The 24,973-nt window shown below is 38.1% G+C and overlaps 1 protein-coding gene across 1 annotated transcript in view; it reads right to left on the bottom strand.

Moving 5' to 3' along the window:
- Positions 1-15,858, bottom strand: part of HFM1 (helicase for meiosis 1) — a 155,588-nt gene extending 139,730 nt beyond the window's left edge. Inside the window, exon 1 of the mRNA XM_074221693.1 lies at positions 15,756-15,858. Within this exon, the coding sequence (XP_074077794.1) occupies positions 15,756-15,781 (26 nt within the window). The 5' untranslated portion in view covers positions 15,782-15,858. The remainder of the gene's footprint in view (positions 1-15,755) is intronic.
- Between the last annotated feature and the right edge of the window lie 9,115 nt (positions 15,859-24,973).

Here is a 24,973-nt window from a genome sequence, read left to right as displayed (position 1 = left end):
TGACCCCAGGCAGGACACATTCCCCAAGCAAGTCTTTATAACCCAATCAGTGAAGAGAGCTTACCCACCATAAATTCTCTATCCTAGGGAAATACAAGAATAACAGAACTTCACAGATGACTAACACCAATAAATATCTTTTCTAGATCAACCCTGACCTGAGAAGGAATCTATAATATATAAATAAGTGATTATTCAGTGTTTACTTCACTGAGGACCTGGGGGGGGGGGGGGGGGATTCAGTGCCTCCAAGACAACACATTTTACTTTTAAACAGTTCTGATAGTTTGAAAGTTTTTCTTTATAGAAAATCTAAATTTGTCTCTTCACAGCTTCCACACCTTTCTCCTGGTGGGAACAAATAGAAAAAGTTTAAACCCTCTTTCAGGTGTTAGCCATAATACAGTTATCATGACTTCTCAAATCTTTTCAAACATTTCCAGTTGCTTCAGGCAACTTTCATAATGTATCTCACATTCTGCTTTTGGATGGTCTCCAGCTTATCAACATCCTTAATATCTGGTGCTCCAAACTAGATACAAGAGGCCAAGAGTCAGGAGAATCTGAGTTCAAATTTGACCTCAAAAACTTACTAGCAGTAGGACCTGGGCAGGTCACAGTTTTGTTTGCCTTAGTTTCCTTATGTGTAAAATGAGCTGGTGAAGGAAATGACAAACCACTCTAGTATTTTTGCCAAGAAAATCCTCAAATAGCATCACAAAGAGTCAGACAAGACTGAAATGATTGAACAACAAAAAACTAGGTACAATACTCCAGAACTGAATAGATACTACAGCATGACCTGAGTGGACAGTTTTAGAACTATTACCTCTTTATTTCTTGAAACAAAGCAAACCACTCTTAAACAGGTCCAAGATCTTATCAGCTTTTTTGATAAGAATATCACTACATGAATAAGAATAACCCCCAATTTTTTTTTCAGCCAAACTACTGGTAAATTATACCTTCTCTATCCTGAGAAGCTATTTTTTGAACCTAAGTTTAAGCCTTCACATTTACTGCAGTTCAATCTCTCTGTATTATTACCAAGCCTGATCGCACCATCTTTTCCACAAGAACATCCTGAAATATTACATCACACTTTTCTGAAGACTATGGAAACTATATCTACAATATTTCTTTTATTTACTAAATTAGTAAGCCTATCAAAAAAGGAAATAAGGTTAGCTTAGCATAACCCATTCTTGATAAAGCTAAGTCAGCCATGACTCTATGATTCTTCTCCAGTTCTTGGATCACCTCTTCATAATCTCTGGCTCAGCAATGGCAACCTTCACTTCTTTATAATCAGCAGATATATTTCATTTGGACCAGGGGATCTGAACTCATCAAAGACAGCTGGATGCTCTCTTCTGAACATCTTACTTACAAGTCCCTATTGGCCATTTCTGTTCTATCCTTTCAGTCCTAAGTTTGACTTGGACTTTTCTCTGTCCCTAGTTACTTGCCAACTCCAGGCAGTGTTCTTAGCTCTACTTCAATCTTTCTCTTATCCCCAAATGAACTTAAAAACAAAATAGACTTTTTGGTTTTCCTTAGCTTTCCTTAATAGACTAAGTTCATTTGGAGCTTTGCCTCCTTTTTCATAGTACAGTGTCATATTTCTGTATTTGTTCTCTGTCACCCACTCTAGCTTCCATATCCTATATCTTTTATATCTACATCTTTTAAGATCTAAGGGAGCTAGAGAGCAATACCCTTTTGACCTGGAAATACCAATACAAAACTTATATACAGAAGAAACCATAAAAAATGGGAAAAGTCCCACATGTTTCAAAATATTCACAGCAGATCTTTTTGTAGTGACAAAGAACTGGAAATGGAGGGGATGTCCATCAATTGGGGAATGGCTAAACAAGTTATGGAACATGAATGCTATGGAGTGTTACTATTCTAAAAGAAACCATGAATGGTCAGACTCTAGAGAAGCATGGAATGAGTTATAGGAACTGATACTGGGCAAAGGGAACAGAACCAAGAGAACATCATACATATTAACAACAATTTTGTGAGCTGATAATTATGATGGATGCAGCTCCTCTCAGAAGTTCAGACAGTTGGGACAACCCTATTAGATAGACTATGGATAATGCTATCCCCAGAGGAAGAAAAACAAAACAAAACAAAGAAAAATCTACAGAATGTGAACACTATATTCACTTTTTTTTCATGTTTTTGCAAGACAAATGGGGTTAAGTGGCTTGCCCAAGGCCACAAGCTAGGTAATTATTAAGTGTTTGAGACAGGATTTGAACCCAGGTACTCCTGACTCCAGGACTGGTGCTTTATCCACTGCGCCACCTAGCAGCCCCTTATATTCACTTTTTAAAAATTTCTCTTAGGCTTTTCTTTCCTAACCCATGATTCTCTTTCTTTTCTATTAATCCTAATTCTTCATACAGAAAATGAGTACTCTATAAACTTGTTAAACACAAATGTCTATTAGACTGTTCAACATTGAGAGGAGGACATGTGAATGTTGAAAAACATATAACTAGAGAAATAAAATCAAAAATAAAAAAAATTTCTAAAAAGACAAATTAATTAGTTAATTTAAAAGATTTATGTGAGGTGACTGGATCTCTTTGAATCATCAATGCAATAGCATGGAAAGAAGAGTGGAGCTGCCCTACTTCAGGGCAGCTTATCTGCCTCTGCATTGTTCTCAGTCACCAGCAAGTCAGAACCTAAGGCAACCCCTCCTGACAGGGGCTTTTGGACTTCAGCGGCCAGAAAGCTGCAGTAGTGAGTGGTACAAGCAAGCATTTACCAGGCACTCACAATGTGTCTGGCAACATGGAAGGCATTGGGGAAAACAGTTCATACTTTTTGGTTTATAAAGACATTGTAGGCCATGGATTCCTACTGATTCCTTTCTGGAATTGTTTCCTTCTCTCCCTAGGGGCTCTCCTGCCACTTTAGGGCTTCTCCTCAATGCTCAGGTTATTGAGAATTCATAAGCAGTTTTCTCCCTCCCACAACCTTCCAGGTTTAAAGTCTTTTTATAATTAGATTTGCAAGACTTGAGACAAAAAATTTCTTACAAGTCTTATTAGATATATTTTAAACCTATCCAGAAGTGTGTCATTTCTTTATTTTAAATCCAGGAATCCCAGTATTATTCTTCTTAGTCATTCATTCCATTTCAAAAACTACTTCTTTTTTCTGGAGTCCATTACCTTTGATCGGCACAAATGATGAAAATATCAAGTATACCCCAATGGCACTCAGTTTCATTCCCACCATTTGTAATCTTTGGGGATACTTTTTAGATTACTTCTAGTAATATTATTTGTGCCCATACAAATCATGAAGTATAGATAGAAGGTAGGCATTCTGATCCATCTTGTGAAGTTTTCTGGAATATTTTAAATACATTCTCTGGGAAGACAGCAGACCTCTCTACTTTTCTTACCAGGTAGAACAATAACTAACTGGGCCAAATTGTCAGATTAGAGGCAGAGCCTAAACTCTCCCAATTCCATTCCAAACAACTTCAAGATCATGCCCCAAATCGAATTATGGAGTAACAGAGCAACAAAAGTGTAAACGTTTTCTAGCACAGACAACTTAGGAGGTCATAGGAAAGGTCTGCTTCACTAAAATAATGGAGCAGGGCAACACCAGCAGGCCCTGGAGGCAACTACAACAGTGATGGGGGCAACAAGGGGTTAAGAAGCTTGGACGACTTATCAGAAAGAAATGATGGTAGAGCCTTAGTAGTGCCAGATTCACCAGCCTCAGTTCAAGGGTGAAGAGGAGCAGCTACAGGGATGAAGGTGTCCAGGATAGAGTAGGAATCCCAGTCTCAGTTTCAACGCAAAAAGAAGCTCTAGTATTTGCGGATACAGGACGGCAGGGGACCTGGTCATAGTTCCAAGTCCAGGTGGAGGGTGATAGCAGCAAGAAGGGTAACAGGGCTCCTTCCTTGGTAAAGACCAGAGCACAGGCCAGGAGAACAGTGACCACAACTCTCTTTAGATCATATGTGCCCCCAAACTTACAAATCCCCAAAATTAGCCCTGAAAGCAGCTTGAAATACCTGAATCTTAGAACAATGTGCCTTCCATACTAGCAGCAGAAATCAATTTTAACAAAAAGCTAAGTCAAGAAATTGCTTTGAAAAGAAGCAAAAAAAACACCTGAGTTCAAATCCAGACTCAGACACTTAACAATTACCTAGCTGTGTGGCCTTGGGCAAGCCACTTAACCCCATTGCCTTGCAAAAAGAAAAACAAAACAAAACAAAACCTAAAATGCAACTGTGGAGGCTTTATTTTGGGGCGGCTAGGTGGCGCAGTGGATAGAGCACTTAACCCCCTTGCCTTGCAAAAAAAAAAAAGAAGCAAAAAAACAAAAAGAACCTGAATACAAAATGCTACTATATTGACAAAGAAGATCAAGATACAATCAGAAAACTGATATCAAAAAGCTATAAGAAAAAACCTCAAAGAAAAATGTGAATTGGACACATGCCCCAAAATAAACCCATTTAAAAGTGATACTATATTTGGTTGAAGGGTACCATAAACAATGAAGTAATATCACTACCAATCATATATGTGTGTGCTTGGGTTTACCAAATGACATAGCATCAAACTAAAGGAAAATTTAAATGAGTTACAGCAGGAAATAGACAATAAAATTATATTAATAGTTCCCCACTCAGAACTAGATCTAGGGGCAGATAGGTGGCACAGTGGGTAGAGCACTGACCCTGGAGTCAGGACAACCTGAGTTCAAATCCTGCCTCAGACACTTAATGATTACTTAGCTGTGTGGCCTTGGGCAAGTCACTTAACCCCACTGCCTTGCAAAAACTAAAAAACAAAAACTAGATCTAACCGTAAAATAAACAAGAAAGAGATTAAGGAGATGAATAGAATTTTAGAAAAGTTAGATATGATAGACCTCTGGAAAAAACTGAATTGGAAGAGAAAGGAGTACACCTCTTTCTTTCTTCCTAGGAGTTTTCCATTCTCCATCCTGCAGATGAAGATCAGGGTTCACCTTTTCTTTAGATACTTCAATACTTTTATTTCTTTCTTTTCAAACTAAAGGCTCACTTCCAGTTTTGTTTTGTTTTTATTAACACTCCACTGTCCAGATAACTTTTAGTGGGGAAGAATCATTTCAGGTTTCTTCACATTCTCTCCTAGGAGAACAGTCTGCATTTTGAACATGGAAGGTAGTCATTTAGCCATATCAGAAATACAAAGATGGCATGTTCAGTGAAAATTACTACAAATTCCTCCCTGCTCTCTATACTTATTAGAATTGGATTCTTTGATCCTTATCTTTAAAACTGCTTGTGGGAGATTACAATTCACCTGGCATTAACAACATGACAGAAGATCTTTAATAACTCTTTAACACTTTGACAGTCACACACTTCGTTTCTCTTCTCTTACATAAAGTTCTTTCTTTAGCTTATCAATTTATTTTCCTTATTATTTCTGACTTATCTTGCCTTAGCAAATACCTTCTCTTGTTAAGAGATCCTTCTGTTCAGGTTCTTCTCAAATTTTTACCTTGTTCAGAATGAATCCTTCAGACTGGATCCTTTACCTTTAAGACCTTCAATTCCAAATGTTCTTTCTTATATTACCTACATTTGTCTCTTTATTTCCCCTTCCCAGACAGCTGTCCTTTAAAAATAAAGATTTTTTTGAAAGAGGGGAAAAAATTCTTCAAAACCAAAGAAAACATTTTTCTAAACATTTTATTTTTCTATTTTTAAATGAACATATTTTTAAAAACTGATGCCATATGCAAAGTCCTATTCCTGTGAAGCCCCAATTCTACAAAGGCATGGAAGAAAGTACCTTCTTATAACTCTTCTTTGGAGCCAAGCTTATTCTTTATAATTTTTCAGTATTCACTTTTCAGTTGTTTTGTAGTAGTTGTTCTTTCCAATCATATTGTTGCAGTTGTGTATGTTATTTTTTCCTAGGCATTGGTTACTTCATTTTGTATAAGTTAATAGAAGTCCTTTTGCTTTACTGAAATTTCCATGTCTGTCATTTTTTATAGTACAGTAATATTCTAATATAGTTATTTACCATTACTTGCTTAATCATTTCTCAATCTTTGGACATCTACTTTGCTTCCCTTTCTTTGCCATCATAAATATTTTGGTGTACATGGATCCTTTCTTGATGCTGATGAATTCCTTTGGGTAAATACCTAGCAATGAAATCTGAGTCTAAAGGATGAACATTTCAGTCACTTTATTTGCATAATCTCAGATTGCTTTCCAGAAAGGTTGGACCTTCAGGTTATTCAGCTCTTCTGTCAGCCAGGCTTACACTGGAACTCAACCAACACAGAAGAAAATCTCAGGTCAAAGTCAAATTATTTCTTGCGATCTCCCTCATCAGGAACTGCCTTATGGAGTAAATTTTTTTTAGGTTTTTGCAAGGCAAATGGGGTTAAGTGGCTTGCCCAAGGCCACACAGCTAGGTAATTATTAAGTGTCTGAGACTGGATTTGAACCCAGGTACTCCTGACTCCAGGGCCAGTGCTTTATCCACTGCACCACCTAGCCGCCCCCTAGTAAATTCTTTTCAACTTCCATGGCCCCATTAGCTGGCTTCAAGGCTCTAGAAATTGCTATAGGACCTGCTTCACTTAGGGACACTGGAGGGATGAGATGAAGTAGGCATTCCATGTATTCCTATAGAAGTTGCCCTGCATCCTTAAGCTGTACTGTCCCCCTTACACAGATAGCACAAAGTTTAGGTATTATTTGGAAATTATCTGGTGAATTCAAACTAAGGAGCTAAAAAATATGAAAAATCATAATTCTTTTAGTTGGCAATCTTATCAACTCAGGATTTAGAGCTGAAAGGAGCCATAGAAAGCAGTTACCTGAAAAAAAAAAAAAAAGAAAAGGCTTGACTAGATTGTAGCCAAAAAAAAAAAAGAAAGCAGTTATCTGCAAGATAAAAACAACTTGCAATCCTCCATTTTATTTTGTGCTATTAAGCTAGAATTATATATGAATGTTTGTATGTGGTTAGTTGGTTGGTTGGTTGGCTTGGTTCTTGTCCTTCATTGTTTGAAGAAGATCAAAATGACATCACTATGTTTTAGATAAATTACAACGTGCCCAACTGTGGCTGATCAGACCAATATGGGCTCAGAATGCTCTACCACAGGTTGGGCACAAATAGTCCATGAGAACACCTAGGCTGGATACTCTAAACTTATGGATGTCTTGTTTCCTTTGAACTGCTTCAATTCTGCCTTCCTCACTTCCCAGTGATGAGGGTATGTCATGCAGGGTGGCCCTGTGCCAGGTGTCACCCATGATGTACAATCAATTCTAAAGGTCTTCAATGACACCTTCAGGGTGTTTCAGTATCACTTCTTCTGATCCCCTTGTGAGCACTTCCCCGTGTGAGTTCTCCATAAATAGCTTTTCAGACAAGTGTATATCTGGCATTCTAACATGTCCAGCCCATCTTAGTTGCACTCTGTAGTAATGTTGGAATGCTAGGCAGTTTAGTTCGAGAAAGTACCTTAGGATCTGGTTATCTTCTGCCAAGGGATCTCTTTCTAAGACAATTTAAATGGAAATGATTCAGTTTTTTCTCATGGCGCTGGTAGACTGTCCAGGTTTCACAGGCATGGGACAATGAAGTCAACAGTGGCTCTGTAGACCTTCAGTTTTGGTAGTCAAACACCTCTTCTCTCCCAAACTTTCTTTCAGAGCCTCCCAAACACTGAGCTAGCTCTAGCAATGAGTGTTAACCTCATTGTCAACGTGGACCTCCTTGGAAAGGACACTGCCAAGGTAAGTGAATGTCCATAGTCCTCAAAACTTCTCCATTTGCCATAATCAATGGTTCCATATATGGATGGTGTGGTGCTGGCTGATGGAGCACCTGTGTTTTCTTAGGGTTACTCATTAGACCAAAATGAGCACATGCAGCAGAGAATCAATGCATACTTAGTTACATCTCATCTTCAGAGGCTGCACTGAGGGCACTATCATCTGAAAACAGAAGAGTATGCACCAACACTCCCTCCATCTTGGTCTTGGCTTGTAATCTTTTCAAGTTAAAGAATTTGTCATCAATGAAGTAGCTGATCTCGAGGTTATGTTTATCCTAAGTGATGGCATTTGATACCATGGCTGAAAACATCATGCTAAGAAGCATGGGAGCAAGGACACATCTTCATTTCACTTCACTGATGACTGGGAAATCTTGAGAGCATCATCCACTATTCAGAACCCAGGCAAGCATGCCATCAAGTACAATGATGGTACAATACTAATGAACTTCTCTGGGCAACCAAATTTTGACATAATTTTCCATAAACCCTCACAACTGACAGTATCAAAGGCCTTGGTCAGATCTACAAACGTTGTATACAGACCTCTATTCTGTTCCTGGCATTTTTCCTGGAGTTGTAGGGCAGCAAACACTATATCAACTGTTCCTTGACCCTTTCTGAAATCACATTGGCTCTCAGAAAGGTGACCAACTTTCAGGTGAAGGATCAGCCTATTGAGGACTCTGCCAAGAATCTTACTAGCCATAATTAGAAGAGAAATATTCCTGTGATTGTCACAGGATAATCTATTCCCTTCACCTTTATAGTGATGGACAATGTTGGCACCCTTGAATTCTTGGGGATAACCCCCTCTTCATGCCATAAAATCTGGAAAATTTCAGTCAGTTTTTAGATGAGCAATGGATCCCCCACTTTGTAGATCTAAGCTGGAATAGAATCAGCACTAGGTAGCTTGCTACTTGAAAGGAGCCTAATGGCACAAAAATCTCTTCTTCAATTGGAACTTTAGCTAGGGATAGATTGTTGGCAACTTGAGGTAAACAGTGACTTCTGCATTGATTGAAGATGATCTGTTAAGAACACCATGGAAGTGTTCAGCTTATCTCTCTAGGATCATGTCCCTATCATTGATCAATATGGATCTATCAGCACTGAGTAGTTGAGATGCACTGTATGTCTTTGGCCCATAAATAGCTTTCAGGACATCATAAAAACATTTTGGTTTGTTACTGTCTGCATAAAACTGAATTTCCCACCATGACAAACACTGATGAAGTCAAAGAAAAATTTTATGAAGACCTAGAGACCCTTATCATCAATGTACCAAAAGAGAACAAGCTTATAAATTTGGGTGACTTTAATGCTAGAGTAGGCTCAGATTACTAGATATGGCAGGGACTCCAGAGGAATAGAGTTGGAAACAGCAACCACCAAGGTCACCTACTGCTGAAGACACATGTCTCATGACCTTCTCATCACAAACACAAACATTGGCAACTATTATACTATATGATTTTAAGAAGAAGAGACAGACAGTATATGAGATTGACAAAAGCAATGTGTGGTACAGAGTGCTAAATTGATCACAGACTCATCCTCTCATGGCTAAATATTCATATTCAACCAAAGCAACAGTCCCAAGGCAAAACAACTACTAGAAGACTTAATGTCAAGAGATTAGAGTGTTTCTCTGAGCAAGAACAGTTTGCTGCTTAACTTGGACAGAAAAGTAAGCCAACACAAAGTTGGCACCAGTGGAGCAGAAAAGGAGTGAGCAGTTTTTCAGAGATCTGGTATATAGTACTGCATTTGCTCATCTGAGTCAGAACACTCGCAAACACCAAGACAAGTCTGTTGAAAAGGATGGGGAAATACAGAAGCTGCTAAATGAAAAATGAGAACTCCACAAGGTTTACCAGTAGGATAGCGCATCCATTTCTAAGAAGGCAGCATTTAATTCCATTAAAAGTAAAGTTCAGGGCAGAGCCAAGATAGCAACAGGAGAGGATCTTCTCTTAGGTGCTCTCTCTCTGATATTTCCAAACTTATAAAATAAGGACTCTAACTGAATTTTCAAGAGACAGAACCCACAGAGGGATCCAAAGAGGCAATTCTCCAGACCAAGGTAACCTGGAAAATAGCAGAAAGGCTCCGCTCCACAGGGTTGGAGGGGTGGCCCGCCAGAGTGAAGGAGCTTCAGCCTCCTGGAGGCAGCGCCAGGGCACTGGGAGCCATGGCTCACAGCAGTGGGGGCAAGTTTCCTGACTTACTCCCCAGGGAGCACTGAGCACAACTTGGGAGATCAGCGGGGGACCTCTGCCAGAGTGAGCTCCTGAAGCCTAGCCCTCAGGGCACTCAGCAAGCAGAAGGTCCCAGCAGCCCAGATCCAGGAACTAGAAGTAGGCAGAGCCTGTAAGCAAGAGCCCTCAGGCGTGAGTGCTGAGCCTAGGTAGGGAAGTGGAAAGAGACTGCCGAGGTCTGTCCTCTGTACCTGGAACAGGACTCTGGGGCTCTGACCACATTCAGATCCTGATCACAGTCTAGGCCCCTCATAGAACAGCAGGGCCCCCCCACCTCAGCCCTCAGCCCCATGGCAGAGGGGGGCACATATGGTCATTCACAGACCAGGAGGGAAGACAGAACCTCACACACAGAGATCCTTGGGGGGGGGGGTATCCCAATAATACTCAAAAGTTCAGGAAGTACCCCCAAACCAGGCGCAGGCTGGGGAAATAATTAAGCAGAGAAAAAAGAGGAACACCGTTGAGAAATTCATTGTCTATGATCCCAAGAAGGATCAAATACTCAATCTGAAGACGAAGAAGTACAAGCTCCTGCATCTAAAGACTCCAAGAAAAATAGAAATTGGGCTCAGGCTATGACAGAGCTCAAAAAAGACTTTGAAAATCAAATGAGGGAGTAAGAAGAAAAACTGGGAAAAGAAATGAGAGAGATGCATGAAAAACATGAAAAAGAAGTCAGCAGCTTAGTCAAGGAGATTCAAAAAATGCTGAAGAAAATAACATGTTAAAAACCAGCATAGGTCAAATGGATAAAACAGTTTAAAAAGTTATTGAGGAGAAGAATGCTTCAAAAAGCAGAAATGGGGGCAGCTAGGTGGCGCAGTGGATAAAGCACTAGCCCTGGAGTCAGGAGTACTTGGGTTCAAATCCAGCCTCAGACACTTAATAATTACCTAGCTGTGTGGCCTTGGGCAAGCCACTTAACCCCATTTGCCTTGCAAAAACCTAAAAATAAATAAAAATAAAAATAAAAAGCAGAAATGGCCAGATGGAAAAAGAAATAAGAAAGCTCTCTGAGGAAAACAAATCCTTCAGATATAGAATGGAACTAAAGGAAGCTGCTGATTTTATGAGAAATCAAGATACAATACTTCAAAACCAAAGAATGAAAAATTAGAAGAAAATGTGAAACATCTCAATGAAAAAACAACTGATATGGAAAACAGATTCAGGAAAGATAATTTAAAAATTACTGGAATACCTGAAAGTCATGATCAGGAAAAGAGCCTTGACATCATTTTCAAAGAATTCCTACAGGAAAATTTTCCTGATATCCTAGAAGCAGAGGGCAAAATAGAAATGGAGAGAATCCACCGATCTCCCTGAGAAAGAGATCCCCCCAAAAAACGCCCCTAGGAATATTATAGCCAAGTTCCAGAACTCCCAAGCCAAAGAGAAAATATTACAAACAGCCAAAAGGACACAATTCAAATATTGTGGAGCTGCAGTCAGGATCACACAGGACTTAGCAGCAACTACATTAAAAGTTCGTAGGACTTAGAATATAATATTCCGGAAGGCAAAAGAGCTTGGAATGCAACCGAGAATTAACTATCCAGCAAAACTGAACATCCTATTCCAGGGAAAAAGATGGACTTTCAATGAACCAGAGGAATTTTACATGATTCTGTTAAAAAGACCAGAGCTGAACAGAAAGTTTGATCTTCAAATGCAGGACTCAGGTGAAGCATAGAGAGTGGAGGAGAAGGGGAAAATATGAGGGACTTAATGATGATGAAATGCATGTATTCCTACATAGAAAAATGATACTGATAATACTCATAAGAAACTTCTCATTTAATAGAGCAGGTAGAAGGAGCTTTTATAGATGAAGCACAGGAAGAGCTGAATTTGAAGATAAAATACAGTGTAAAAATGAAGTCAATGACTAAAAGGGAAATGGAATGGGAGAAAGAAAAAGGAGAGGAGGAATAGGCTAAGATATTTCATATTATAAGATTTTTTTATTACAATGAGCTATTGCAATGATATGGAAGGGGGGAAGGCAAGGGGGAATGAGAGAACCTTCACTCTCATCAGAGGTAGCTCAGAGAGGAAACAGCATATATACTCAATGGGGTATAAGCATCTAGAGTAAGAAGGAGAGGAAGGGGACAGGGGGAAGGGGGTGATGTGAGTGATGAATAAGAGGGTAGACTGGTGGGGGGAGAGTAGTCAGATATAACACATTTTCTTTTTCACTTCTTGCAAGGGGCTGGGATTGGATGGCCTATCTGGGACCACAGGGCCTAAGGGGTGGTATGTGGGCTCAGGGCCTCTTGGCCCCAGGGCCAGGGATCGGTCTGCTGTGCCACTCAGCTACCCTACAGCACATTTAAGAAGAGGAACAGAGTGAAAGGAGAAAGCAAATATAGTATATGGTAGTGGGTAAGTATGAATGGAGGGAGTTGCAATCAGCAATGTCAACAGTAGAAAAATATGGAAGTAGCTTTTGTGATGGGCTTATCAGAAAGAATGCGATCCACCTGTGACAGAGCTGGAGGTGTTGGAACATAGACTGAAGAACATTTTTTATTATTATTTTGGGGGGGTTGCTGGGCAAATGGGGCTGAGTGGCTTGCCTGGGGTCACACAGTTGGGTGATTGTTGGGTGTCTGAGGCCAGATTTGGACTGGGGTGCTCCTGGCTCTAGGGCTGGTGCTCTGTACACTGTGCCACCTGGCCACCCCTACTTTTATTATTATTATTATTATTATTATTATTATTATTTTATTTTGGGTCTTTTTTTTGGTTTTTGCAGGGCAATGGGGTTAAGATGGCTTGCCCAGTGTCACACAGGGTGATTGTTTGGTGCCTGGGGCCGGATTTGGGCTTGGGTGCTCCTGGCTCCAGGGCTGGTGCTCCATCCACTGCACCACCTAGCTGCACCTAATATAGTATTATTATTATTAATTTTAATTTTTTTCTCTTTCCTTTATTGCTCATGTGGGTCTATACTTTTGGGGGAGGGGGTATTATGTTTACTCTTAAACAAGAATATTTTAGTAATGTATAAAAGAACATCATTTGTACAAAAGTGAGAATAAATTAAAAAGAAAAAAGAAAAGAATAAAGTTCAGGGCAGCTAGGTGGCACAGTGAATAGAGCACCAGCCCTGGAGTCAAGAGGACCTGAGTTCAAATCGGGCCTCAGACACTCAATAATTGCCTAGCTGTGTGACCGTGGGCAAGTCACTTAATCCTACTGCCTTAAATAAATAAAACTTTTTTTTCCTTAAAAAAAGTAAAGTCCAAGAGAAGCTTAGAGAGATGTAGGACTCTTGGCTCAGTAAGAAGGCAGATGAAATTCAATGCATGAATGTATATGTATATGTATATGTATATGTATATGTATATGTATATGTATATGTATATCTATATGTATAACCAAAACTGAATGGGTAGTTAGTTAACTGACGGAGCCTCTACTTTATATTGACCCATATAAGGTTTGAGGAAAAACCTTTTAAAAAAATCAGCGTTTATCTTAATTAGCCTATATTTTTTTCTATGCATTCTCCTTTTCAAAAATAGAGACCTATCTGAATATATATAAAGAATAAACAAGAATGGCTCATTATTCTATGCTTTGTTAAACTTATAGAGTGCTAAAATATGATATGGAATTGGTTAGAGGAATAAAACTATATAATTTGGATCCATTCTTAAGTATAGGAAAAACATTAAACTTTATCCTTTTTTCCTTTGTTATTTAAGACAACAGAGTTAAGTGACTTGCCCAGGGTCACACAGCCGGACAATTATTGAGTGTCTGAGGCCCGATTTGAACTCAGGTACTCCTGATTCCAGGGCTGGTGCTCTATTCACTGCGTCACCTAGCTGCCTGACCTTTATCTTTTAACGTACTAATAGTGAACATTTTACATAATACCTTAAGTTTCAAAATGTACATTCTAAACATGATCTCATCTGATTCTCACAAGAATTCTGTGAGAAAAGTGCTATTAACAACTCCATTTTATAGATGAAGAAACTGATGCTCAAAAGCAGTTTAATATGGGTCACACAGCTAATGTTGGAATCAAGAATTTGCCTTTAATTTTGTTTTACTCTAGTCATTACTTTATTTAATCTCAACTTCTCAGTTACCTATAAAAACAAATAATAAAAATTAAACAAATTAACTTGGCTCTATATCCTTTCATGAAACTCTGATGGGGACAAACTGAGGTATACTGCTCAAGGTTCAAGGCAGAAGGAATTCTATGGAGTTCTTTATGTAAACAGCTATCTTGGAAATAGATTGTCTGAGGTAGGACTCTTAAAATAATAGCATATCCGACTCCATATGATTGCAAACAAGGAAAATGAGACTTGTAAAGGTTAAGTGATTTACTCAAACACACTCCTAACAAGTGACAGGGAAAGGAAAAGAATCCAGATGAACTAACTCCCCATCATTCTTTGCATTCAAGAAAGGAATGCAAAGAGTTTGGGGCTGACTAATACAATAGAGTTGGGAATGCTGGGCTTGTATATTATATATATATATTGCTGAAATTACTAATAAAATGGTACCTTTCAGTTCTTAGTGGAAGTTCTGAATTCAAAATTGCTTTTCATTCTTGCTTCCATATGATTTTAGACAAGATACTTAAGCTCTTTGGCCTAGTGTACTCATCAATAAAATTAGAGGTTGAATTGGACGCTACATCAAGCTCACAATCATAACCCATTTTCAAACAGAAGAGGATTAGAAATTTACAGCTGGAAGGTATCTGGGTCATCATTCTCTTTTTATGGATATAAATAAACCAGAAAAATGAAGTGACAACTCAAGCCCACAAAGAGGTGGTCAAAAATAAGGCCTCAAACCCCGTCCTCTGGTTTCCAGATTCAGAGCTCTTGCCACCATACTGCAGTTGCTACAAAAAGGATGTTCTAAAATAAAATTTGAAAAGAAATAATGTACTTGAGCCATGCTGCCCCAAACATGAGTTTAAAAATTTGCTAATCTTCTGCCTATCAATGATGCTGTGGTTCTTATTTATTCACCAAAAGTTTGACAATGGGACAATTAAACCAACTTCAAATACAAACAGACAAGTTCCATTAGACTGCTTGAAATTCCAACATAAACAACCAAATTAGTAAAACACAATATTATCCTTTTTCAAGATTTGATATATGAGATCGGCAACTCTTCTTTTTTTTGGAGAGAGAGCGGTGTCATATAAGAAAACACGAGGCCTTTCACCTCTGAACACTGGTAGCACTTTAAAATCTAATTTTTAAAAATCTTTTTTTGCCCTCCTCTTAGGATAAATTAAAAACTAACTACTTCAATTTAATTATGGGGAACTATTTTATAGTTCAAGGTTCATATACCAGGGGCAGCTGGGTGGTGCAGAGGGCAAAGGGGAGTCAGGAGGGCCCGAGTTCGAATCCGACCTCAGACACTTAATCATGGCCTTGGACAAGCCACTTGACCCCATTTGCCTTGCAAAAACCTGAAAAACGGCAAATACAAAGCCCCTCAGCCCCAGGCTGCGCCAGGGCCACCGTCACCGACAATAACCCGCCGCCACACTCGGCTCCGGTCACGGACGCGGGGCCCGCATGGGGCCCCGCCGGCTCTGGCCCGAGGCCCGGCCCGGGGCGCCCTCACCTCCCGGGGGCAGTCGGGGCGTCCATCTGCCCGTCGTCGTGGTCTCGGCCTCGTCGTGGTTGCCGCCGCCGCCGCCTTCCGGCCTCAGCACCTCGGCAAGGCGGAGTCGATCCCCGAGTCATCGACAGGCCCCGCCCCCCGCCGGGGGAGTGCCGAGTCATCGACAGGCCCCGCCCCCCGTCGGGCGAGCGCCGAGTCATCGACAGGCCCCGCCCCCTGCCGGGGGAGTGCCGAATCATCGACAGGCCCCGCCCCCGCCGGGCGAGCGCCGAGTCATCGACAGGCCCCGCCCCCCGCCGGGCGAGCGCCGAGTCATCGATGCTCCGGGCGCCTGAGGCCCCCGAAACGCTGGCACCAGTCAGAGGCGGAACGGCCCATCTCTCCCAACACATGAAAAGTCCCAATCATAAGTTTTGAAAATGGAATATTTAGAATTTTAATAATTTTTTTAATTTTTAGGTCCAAATTTAAACGTATTTATTTTTTTTATTTTAATTCCAAATTCTCTGCCACCTTCCAAAGCCTCCTCCTCTCAAGAAGGCTAGAAATAGGAAATCTATCATACATGCGAAGTCATGCAAAATACACTTCCATATACAAAAAAAAAGCAATAAAAAGCAAGGAAAGTGCAAAAAATGCTTCAATCTGCCGTTGGAATTCGTTAGTTCTTGTCTGGAGGTGGATAGCATTTGTCATCATGAGCCCTTTGGAGTCGTCATGGATCATTGCATCGATCAGGAATAGCTAAGTCATTCACAGTTGACCCAAGAAATAGGCCTCAGCCCGTAGTATTTTCATTTATTCTTTTCATTCCAAGTGAAAGGAGTGGAATTTCCAACTTCGGGAATTTTGAAAGGTCAGGAGATCAAGCCACAAGAATTTAGACTTGGGGTCCAGGCCAAGGGCTTTCAAGCAGAGCAACACCGATGCCCAGAGGAGCCAAGAGTGACCTTTGGGGACAACATGCTGGACCTAGGCCAGCAATAACTCAGACAAGAATTTGATGGAACCAATGCCATTTAGAAGCTGAGTGAAGTTTTGATCATTCTCCCTCCAAAGACCAGGGCCATCTAGGGGAAATTTATATCCCTTGAGATGGTAGGGAAGGAATGTTTCATATTTGTTCAGCAAAAATATAGATCTGGGTTGCCTAACAATGAGAGGAAACAATCAATGGGGGCTCCAGTCCATGGTTGTAAAGAGAGATTTCATAATCCCCTCAGGCTACTCTAGAACCCCAAGGAGGGAGATGTAGGCTTCCTGCCTCCTTGAGAATGAGCCAGAGCTTACTCAACAAGATAGTATGTTCAAAATCAGAGACAGGTTGCAAAAAAAAAAAAATTCTATAAACCAGTGAGTTTATAACTCACTTTAAGAGAAAAGATTGCAAATGTAGAAAATCTAAATGAATGGCCAAAATGTCTCCACTTAGATCTAACTATCTAGGAGATAAGAATAAACTAAAAGGATGAACTTAAATGATTTTCTTGGGGGGGGGGGAATATTTGGAAATTACAAGAACTAATGAAGATCAGAATTACTATTTCTCAATAAAATTTAAACTGAGTCTAGGTAAGGACTTTCTGAATGAGAACAGTTGCTAAAAGGCAGTGAATAGGAATCAGGAATTCCATTGAGATTGGCATGGAGGGATTTAAATGAGTTCCTTCTCAACTACTGGTACAATTATAACAAATTAATGAATTAATCACAGCAGTAGCTGATATTTATTTAGCATTTTAAGTAGTAAGAAAGAAGAATTAAGAGAGAAAGCAGCTAGTAATTCCATGACTCATTGATATATGGACAAGTAAGGAGATAAAAAATACATCAAAGAGGAAGGACCATGGGATAGGGAACCAGGGGTGTGTGGGTTCAAAATGTCCTCTCAGACACTTAATTGTCTATCTGACCTTAGGTAAGTTCCTTCATGTATTGATGTCCCAGTTTACTCATCTACAAAAAAGAAGGGAAAGAAAAGAAAATATCTCCAAATCTTTGGGATAGTATTTTTAATCCTGGGGGGCTAGGGTCTCAGTAAATAGAATACTGGACTCAGGAAGATCTGAGTCCAAATCCAGCCTCAGATACTTATAGCTGTATGACCCTGGGCAAATCACTTTCTCCTGTTTGCCTCAATTTCCTTATTTATAAAATGAGTTGGAAAAGGAAATGGCAAACCACACTAGTATTTGTCAAGAAAACCCCCAATGGGGTCATGGAGAGTCAAACAAGACTATACAACAACACCTGGATTCCCATCAATGTCTGAAAAAGGGCAAAGTAAAATGGAAAAGTAGCAACTTTGTTCTCCTAATTTTGTTTCCTAATTAACAAGCCACCTGAAACTCTTGATTCTGAAATGAATTAATGCTATATTAAAAAATACTGCCAAAACCCACAAGCACGCGTTCACACTTTCTAATCCACCCACACAAGCAGCACTGGGCAGGCTGCCATGGGGGAGGAGGGGGGAGCTTCCTTTTCAGGCAAAATGCCTTGTATCACAAGTCATCTGGGCTAGTGTTGACTAAATAAATTGCTTTACGGGCTTAGACTTGAAATCCAGTCAAGTTTCTTTTTTTAAGACCGTTTTTCTGAAAGCATATGATGATATTAAAAAAAATGTGTAACTGATATTTCTCCAAATATAAGGAAATTGGAAGGTTTAATTGATATGGAATATGGTGATACTGGAGAAATTTACTCTCATTTTTTGTTTTAAATATTAGAAAAGTATCTTTTTTTACAATTCTTTTGGTCTCTGGAAGATTTCCTATTTTTATTTGCAGCATCTGCTGTAAGTTGACCATACCTAAAAGTCTAACACAAGAACACAAACAATTTATTTTTAAAGCTATTTTTCTTCTTAGATTCTCAGCCCCAGGTGGCATTTCTCCCTCCCCATTCGTATACAGAAATCACATAAAATATATAGCAAAGCTGCTTCTAAACATCTCTGAAAGAATTTAATTTTTGATTTCCCCCAAGCCTAACATCTGATCTGCCATATGCTTTGAGTCTTTCCAGCTTGCAAAGATCACATAGCAAGTCATAAACCTGCATGTTCTAAAGAATGTGACTAGAAGATCAAAAACACCAGGAAATTATGGGTCAGTGATCTATATGCAAATTGGAGAAGGCACATCCCTCCAAATATAAATCTGTTACAAAGTCAAAATGTTCCATTTAAGTTACAAATTGTTTAAAAAACCGCCTGAATGGTTTTTAAGCAGAATGTCAAAGTTGATTTATAATAATTCTTTCTTGAGAGAGTTTCTCAGAAGGAGTTTATCTGAGCTCACCCATCTGAGCTATTATTCCCTTCCTCTCTCTCTTCTTGTTTGCCTTCCTCCAAGATGGTGGTGTAATATAAAACTTTCCCTAAATGACTTTATGATCTATAAATAATATAAACAATAAACCACGAGAATAACTCAAAATGGAGTTATTCATCCACATTAGATGAAGAGTGATCAATTCCCCTTATCAAACTGATGAATTTATAAGGGGATGTCTTTGGAACTGTTGATTGCATTTCCCTTTGTATTCCTTATTGGAGTGTAGGAACTATTGAATACTCTTTCAAGGATGAGATATTATGAGGAAAGTCGCCATTTTGTGCTGTTCTGTAAAAGAGAGCTGACAAACTGTTCAGCCTTTTTTCCTTTATTCCTTTTCTCATTTTTTTTCCTACAGAGAACCCTGAAATCACAGCATATAGCATGAGAATAGGAGACATTAATGGTTGCCTTATGGGGAAGCACATGGCTGAGGCAGAAATGTGCTTGCACATATGGCCCTAGAGGAAAGTTCATGAACAATATTGAGTTACTTGTCTCAGGCCTACAGAGATAATGTTGCATCATCACAACCACACTGAAGTTCTGGACAGGTGAACTATGTGAACAAAGGATGAGAGCTTCTCAGATTATCTTTCAACATTATCTTTTCAAATTTTGAGTCCTAGAATCTGGTAACCAGATAAGGGAGATTTTCTAGGCAGAGTGATCCAGAATCCAACCTCCCAGTGAAAGAATTTCCTGTAAAGTTTTGCCTTGTCAAGTAACTCTAATTTTAAGGATTTGGGAATCTGGTTTTCTATAGAGGGCAAGGGAATTTCCTAAGTAGAGGGCTTCTTGATAATGGAAGAAATTCACACAAATAGGATCCTCTGCTAGAAGAATCAAGATCAAGGAACTGTAAACTAGGCAAGTATCTGGACCTTGAATCCACTATTACTGAGGGTTATTTGAATGACATCTGTTCTAAAAGACTCATGGCTAGCTGATGTTTCTGATTGCCCATTCAGCAGTTCCTCAGAATAGTAAGGAAAGACTGACTGTCTGCAGAGCTAGAATTCAATGATGTAGGGGCAGCTAGGTGGTACAGTGGATAGAGCACTGGCCCTGGAGTCAGGAGGACCTGAGTTCAAATTTGAGCTCAGACACATAATAATTGCCTAGTTGTGTGACCTTGGGCAAGTCACTTAATCCCCATGGCCTTAAATAAATAAAATTTTAAAAAAAGAATTCAATAATATATTAGTATTACCCAATCTAGCAATCTCAATTTTATTCATTTCTTTCTCTCTCCAAAATCATGGGGTGGAGAAATAATTGTGGAGTTTGAACAAAACCAAGTACCTTTAATTTAAAAAAAAAAGTTGTCTTATTATGTAATTCTGCTATATCTCATCCTATATGTTTCTTCCTTAAGGATATGATTTCTCTCTCATCACATTCAACTTAGATCAATCCATACTATGGGAATGATGTAATGACAAGCAAACTGCCTTCTTTGGGGGTGGGGGGAGGGAAGCAAGATTGGGGGAAAAATTATAAAACTCAAAATAAATGAAACCTTTCTAAAATTTAAAAAAATTCATGGGGTGGTATATAGTCTGCAAGACTTTAGATTCCTTATGAAAAGTAAGATTCCATAGAAAGAGAAGAGAATGCTATCAGTGGCTATTTGTTGTCAATTCTGAGTTTTCTATGTATTTTGGGGATTTGTTTATAATTCTTCAGAGTTTTGTTCAGAAGAATTTTCTATTATCTTATAAGCTGATAAATGCATTTGCTATTTCAAGTATTGGTATAAGACCTGGATACCCATTTTTGTTTTTATCTGTGGAGGCAGACTAAAACATGAATTAATTTCTAAGATTTCATGAATTCTTTATAGATGTGATAAGAACTAAAAAGAGAGAGTGATTCTTGGTATAGATCCTAAGATTGAACCTACCCATATAAGTCAAGAGTTTGAAGGTATTGGTCTATAGTTTACAAAAGCACACCTATGATTCAGAGGATATATACTTATATATTTCATAATTAAGATTGATCAGTTGATAGTGATAACATTAAAATAGTTTTTAACCCTGAATATATCCATCAATATTTCCTTTGAAGCATTTCTATCATCCTTCTCCTTGAAAGTTACATGGAGGGGCAGCTAGGTGGCGTAGTGGATAAAGCACCGGCCTTGGAGCCAGGAGTACCTGGTTTCAAATCTAGCCTGAGACACTTAATAATTACCTAGCTGTGTGGCCTTGGGCAAGCCACTTAACCCCATCTGCCTTGCAAAAACCTAAAAAAAAAAAGTTACATGGAGAGTGATAGATGGAATTAAGTAATGTCTAAATGCAATGTGTAAAAGACACCCCTTGGATGTCATGGTCTTCTCCAATATTATAACGATTCAAAGTATTTGGTTAAAATAGGATTATTTGCAAAAGCGCAGGATAAAATAAGCAATAGTCTGTGCAAAAAAGAGCCAAAGGGATTAGCTTCCTATGAACCAAGAGTGTGTTAAGGATTTTTTTTAAAGATAGCTAATTACATCTTAGGCTAAATGAATCAAAGCAAAATTTCCACCCTACTATATGCTGATCTGACTACTAAGCACTACTTTTTTTCACACTTAAGAATTTTTTCTTAAATTTTTTTTTGTATTTTATTTTCAACATTCATTTTATAAGATTGTTTCAAATTTTTCTCCTTACCTCAACTTCCTCCTAAATCAATTTGATATGAAGTTGTACATGTACAATCATGTCAAAAATATTTCCATATTAGTCATGTTGTGAAAAGAATCAGGACAAAAGGGAGGAAGCACAAGAAAGAAATAAACCAAAAAAAATTAAAAATGAATATAGTATGCTTCAATGTCCATTCAGACTCCAGAGTCCCTTCTCTGGATGTGGATGGTATTTTACATTGCAAGACTTTTAGAATTGTCTTTGATCACAGTATTGCTGAGAAGAGCCTGGTGCATCATTGTTGATCATCTCACAATGTTTCTGGCTTTTTTAAAACATTCATTTTTTAAAATTATTTTTATATTTTTAATTTTACAAAATAAAGAAATTGTCACATGTGCAAGAAAGCATAAGAGAGAATTCATAATATAAAGCAATAAATTTTGTTTTCAAAAAAGGTTATATAATAAAAATATTCCGCATTGTGTTCAAAATTGTCAGTCTTTTTTTGCTTCCTTGTAGGGTTCCTTCCTTTCTCTGTTGTGCACTGTTTATTTTATTTATTTATTTTTCCTCTTCATACTTCTCCCCAGGATGGTTATCACTAAACATGAATATTTATAATAGACATATATATATATTTATGTATATAGATATATATATACATATATACCTATATATATATGCACCCATGTATAGAAACATTTATTTATATATGTACATTTACACATACCTGCACAATATGCAAAGATATATAGATGCATATTCATAGATATATATCTATTTAATTTGTATGTATCTCTCATTTTTATAACATTTCCTGAAAGCAACAACCCTGCCTCATTCCTTTACTTTATTTCTACTAGCTAACCTTGCCTCTTTTTCCTTAATCAATTGTCCTTCTCAGAGCCTCTCTTAAACACCCTTCTATATTTCCACCATTGAACTACATAACCTTCTAAACCCTATTAATCTACAGACCCTTCTATATACTCTCTTATCCTACTCCCTTATCTTATAACTCATTATTCTTCCTATTCTCTTCTTTAATTTCTTTCTGAATTTAGAAGGTTTTTTAATATTGTGTGTGTGTGTATGTATTGCTCCCTCTTTAACCCATTCCCAATAAGAGTAGGTTTCCAGAACTACCAGCTCTCCACCATCTAATTCCTCTTTATCAATTCTTCTTCTCATATCTCATTTGTATAATATGGTAGCTCTTTTATTTTTAAAGTCTTTTTCTAGACCATTTTACTTTTAAGAATCTCATGCTACACAATATTCTGCTAATGTGTATAATGTTCTCCTGGTTCTGCCCATTTCACTCAGCATCAGTTTATTAAAATCTTTCCAGGTTTTTCTGAAATCCACTTGCTCATGATTTCTTATAGAATAATAGTATTCCATTACATTAATATACCATAACTTGTTAAGTTGTCCCCCAATTGTTTGGCATTCCCTCAATTTCCAATTCTTTGCCTCCACTAAAAGAGCTACTATAAATGTTTAGTCATGTGGGTACTTTCCCCTTTTTATGACCTCTTCAGGCTACAGACCTTGTAGTAGTACTGCTGGATCAAATCCACCAACAGTGCATTAGTGTCCCAGTTTTCCCACATCCCTTTCAACATTTACTATTTTCCTGTACTGTCATATTGGCCAATCTGATTTGAGTGAGGTAGTACCACAGAGTTGTTTTAATTTACATTTCCCTAATCTATACTGATTTTAGGTCATTTTTCCATGTGACTTTAAATAGTTATTTCCTCATCTGAAAACTGCCTTTCCATATCCTTTGACCTTTTATTAATTGGGGAATGACTTGTGTTCTTATAAATTTGACTCAGTTCTCTACATATTTTAGAAAAGAGACCTTTATCAGAGACATTGGCTATAAAAATTGTTTCCCAGTTTTCTGCTTTCCTTATAATTTTGGCTACATTGGTCTTTCTTGTACAAAAGCTTTTTAATTTAATATAATCAAAATATCCATTTTGCATTTTATAATGTTCTCTATCTCATTTGGTATATATTCTTCCCCTCTCCATAGATCTGACAGATAAACTTTCTTGTTCTCATTGGCTTATTGCTTTATCCTTTATGTCTAAATCATGTACTAATTTCTAACTTGTGTTAGTATAGGGTATGTGAGTACCACTTTTTATGAAGGCATAGTAATAAAACAGAAGTCAGCCTAAGGAAAAACAACCAGATTGGTAAGGGTTCTGGAAACCATGTTATGGTCTTTACATATAAATGTAAAAAATAAAATACTATTTAAAAATTTTAAAAACAGTCAAAATAAAGCACGCTAAGCAGTGAAGGTTAAGAATTGATTAATCAATTAACAAATGGAAAAATATTTATTAAGTGTTTACTATGAGTTAGGCAATGTACTAAGCATCAGAGTTGTAAAGACAAAGGCAAGATAATCTGTTCTCTCTAGGTTCTTACAATCTAATAGGGAACACACATGCGGAACCAGGGAACAATATATACCATTGTATATAGTTGTGTGTGCTTGTCATATTAACTTAAACATGTTTCTTAGGAGTAGGGCAAAAAAAGCCAACTATGGTAAGTAAGGAGCAGATTTAGGAACCAGATATCATCTGTGATATCACAAAGATGGTGAATGAAACAACAGAGCTTTCAAAAACATTCCCTTGCCAGATGCTATATTAGTATTCATTAGATTTCCTTCTGAAAGATAGAAGTGAAAAAATAGGGAGGAGAGGAGTATTATGTGAAGACTGTAGGAAGGATAGCAAGAAGATAGCAAAGTTAATGCAAGGTCAGATCTGAGCTAAATACAGTTGTTGTTTATCTTTTATTTTCGAAGAGGACCAATGACATTATGGAGTAATGTCAGCTTCACTCTCTCTTCCAGAATCATCAAAGTCCAATGGCAAGACGAAAATATAGATGATTGGCAGTGGTCCAGGATGCAGTAGATGACCTTGACATCTTTGCTGTCTGACTAAGTTCTAAGTACTCCACAGTCCTGCTTCAACTGCCTTTATGGTCATTGGTACGAATTGTTCTTAAACACCCATTCACCATTTAATTTAGTGCTAGGAAAGCTAGTTATATCAATAAGATATGGAAAACATTGAAGGAAATGTATAAGCAAATAAAAAACAAATACCATTTTTTTCCAAATGATTATTCCAAATTATTTATTTAAAGAATAACTTCAGAAAAATAACAGGATTATAAAAAATTTAAAAATTTT

This window comes from Macrotis lagotis, chromosome 2 (genome assembly GCF_037893015.1).
Source record: "Macrotis lagotis isolate mMagLag1 chromosome 2, bilby.v1.9.chrom.fasta, whole genome shotgun sequence".
Classification (NCBI taxonomy): Eukaryota; Metazoa; Chordata; class Mammalia; order Peramelemorphia; family Peramelidae; genus Macrotis; species Macrotis lagotis.
The sequence above is the reverse complement of the archived record's forward strand: the minus strand, read 5'-3'. Positions and strand labels throughout refer to the sequence as shown.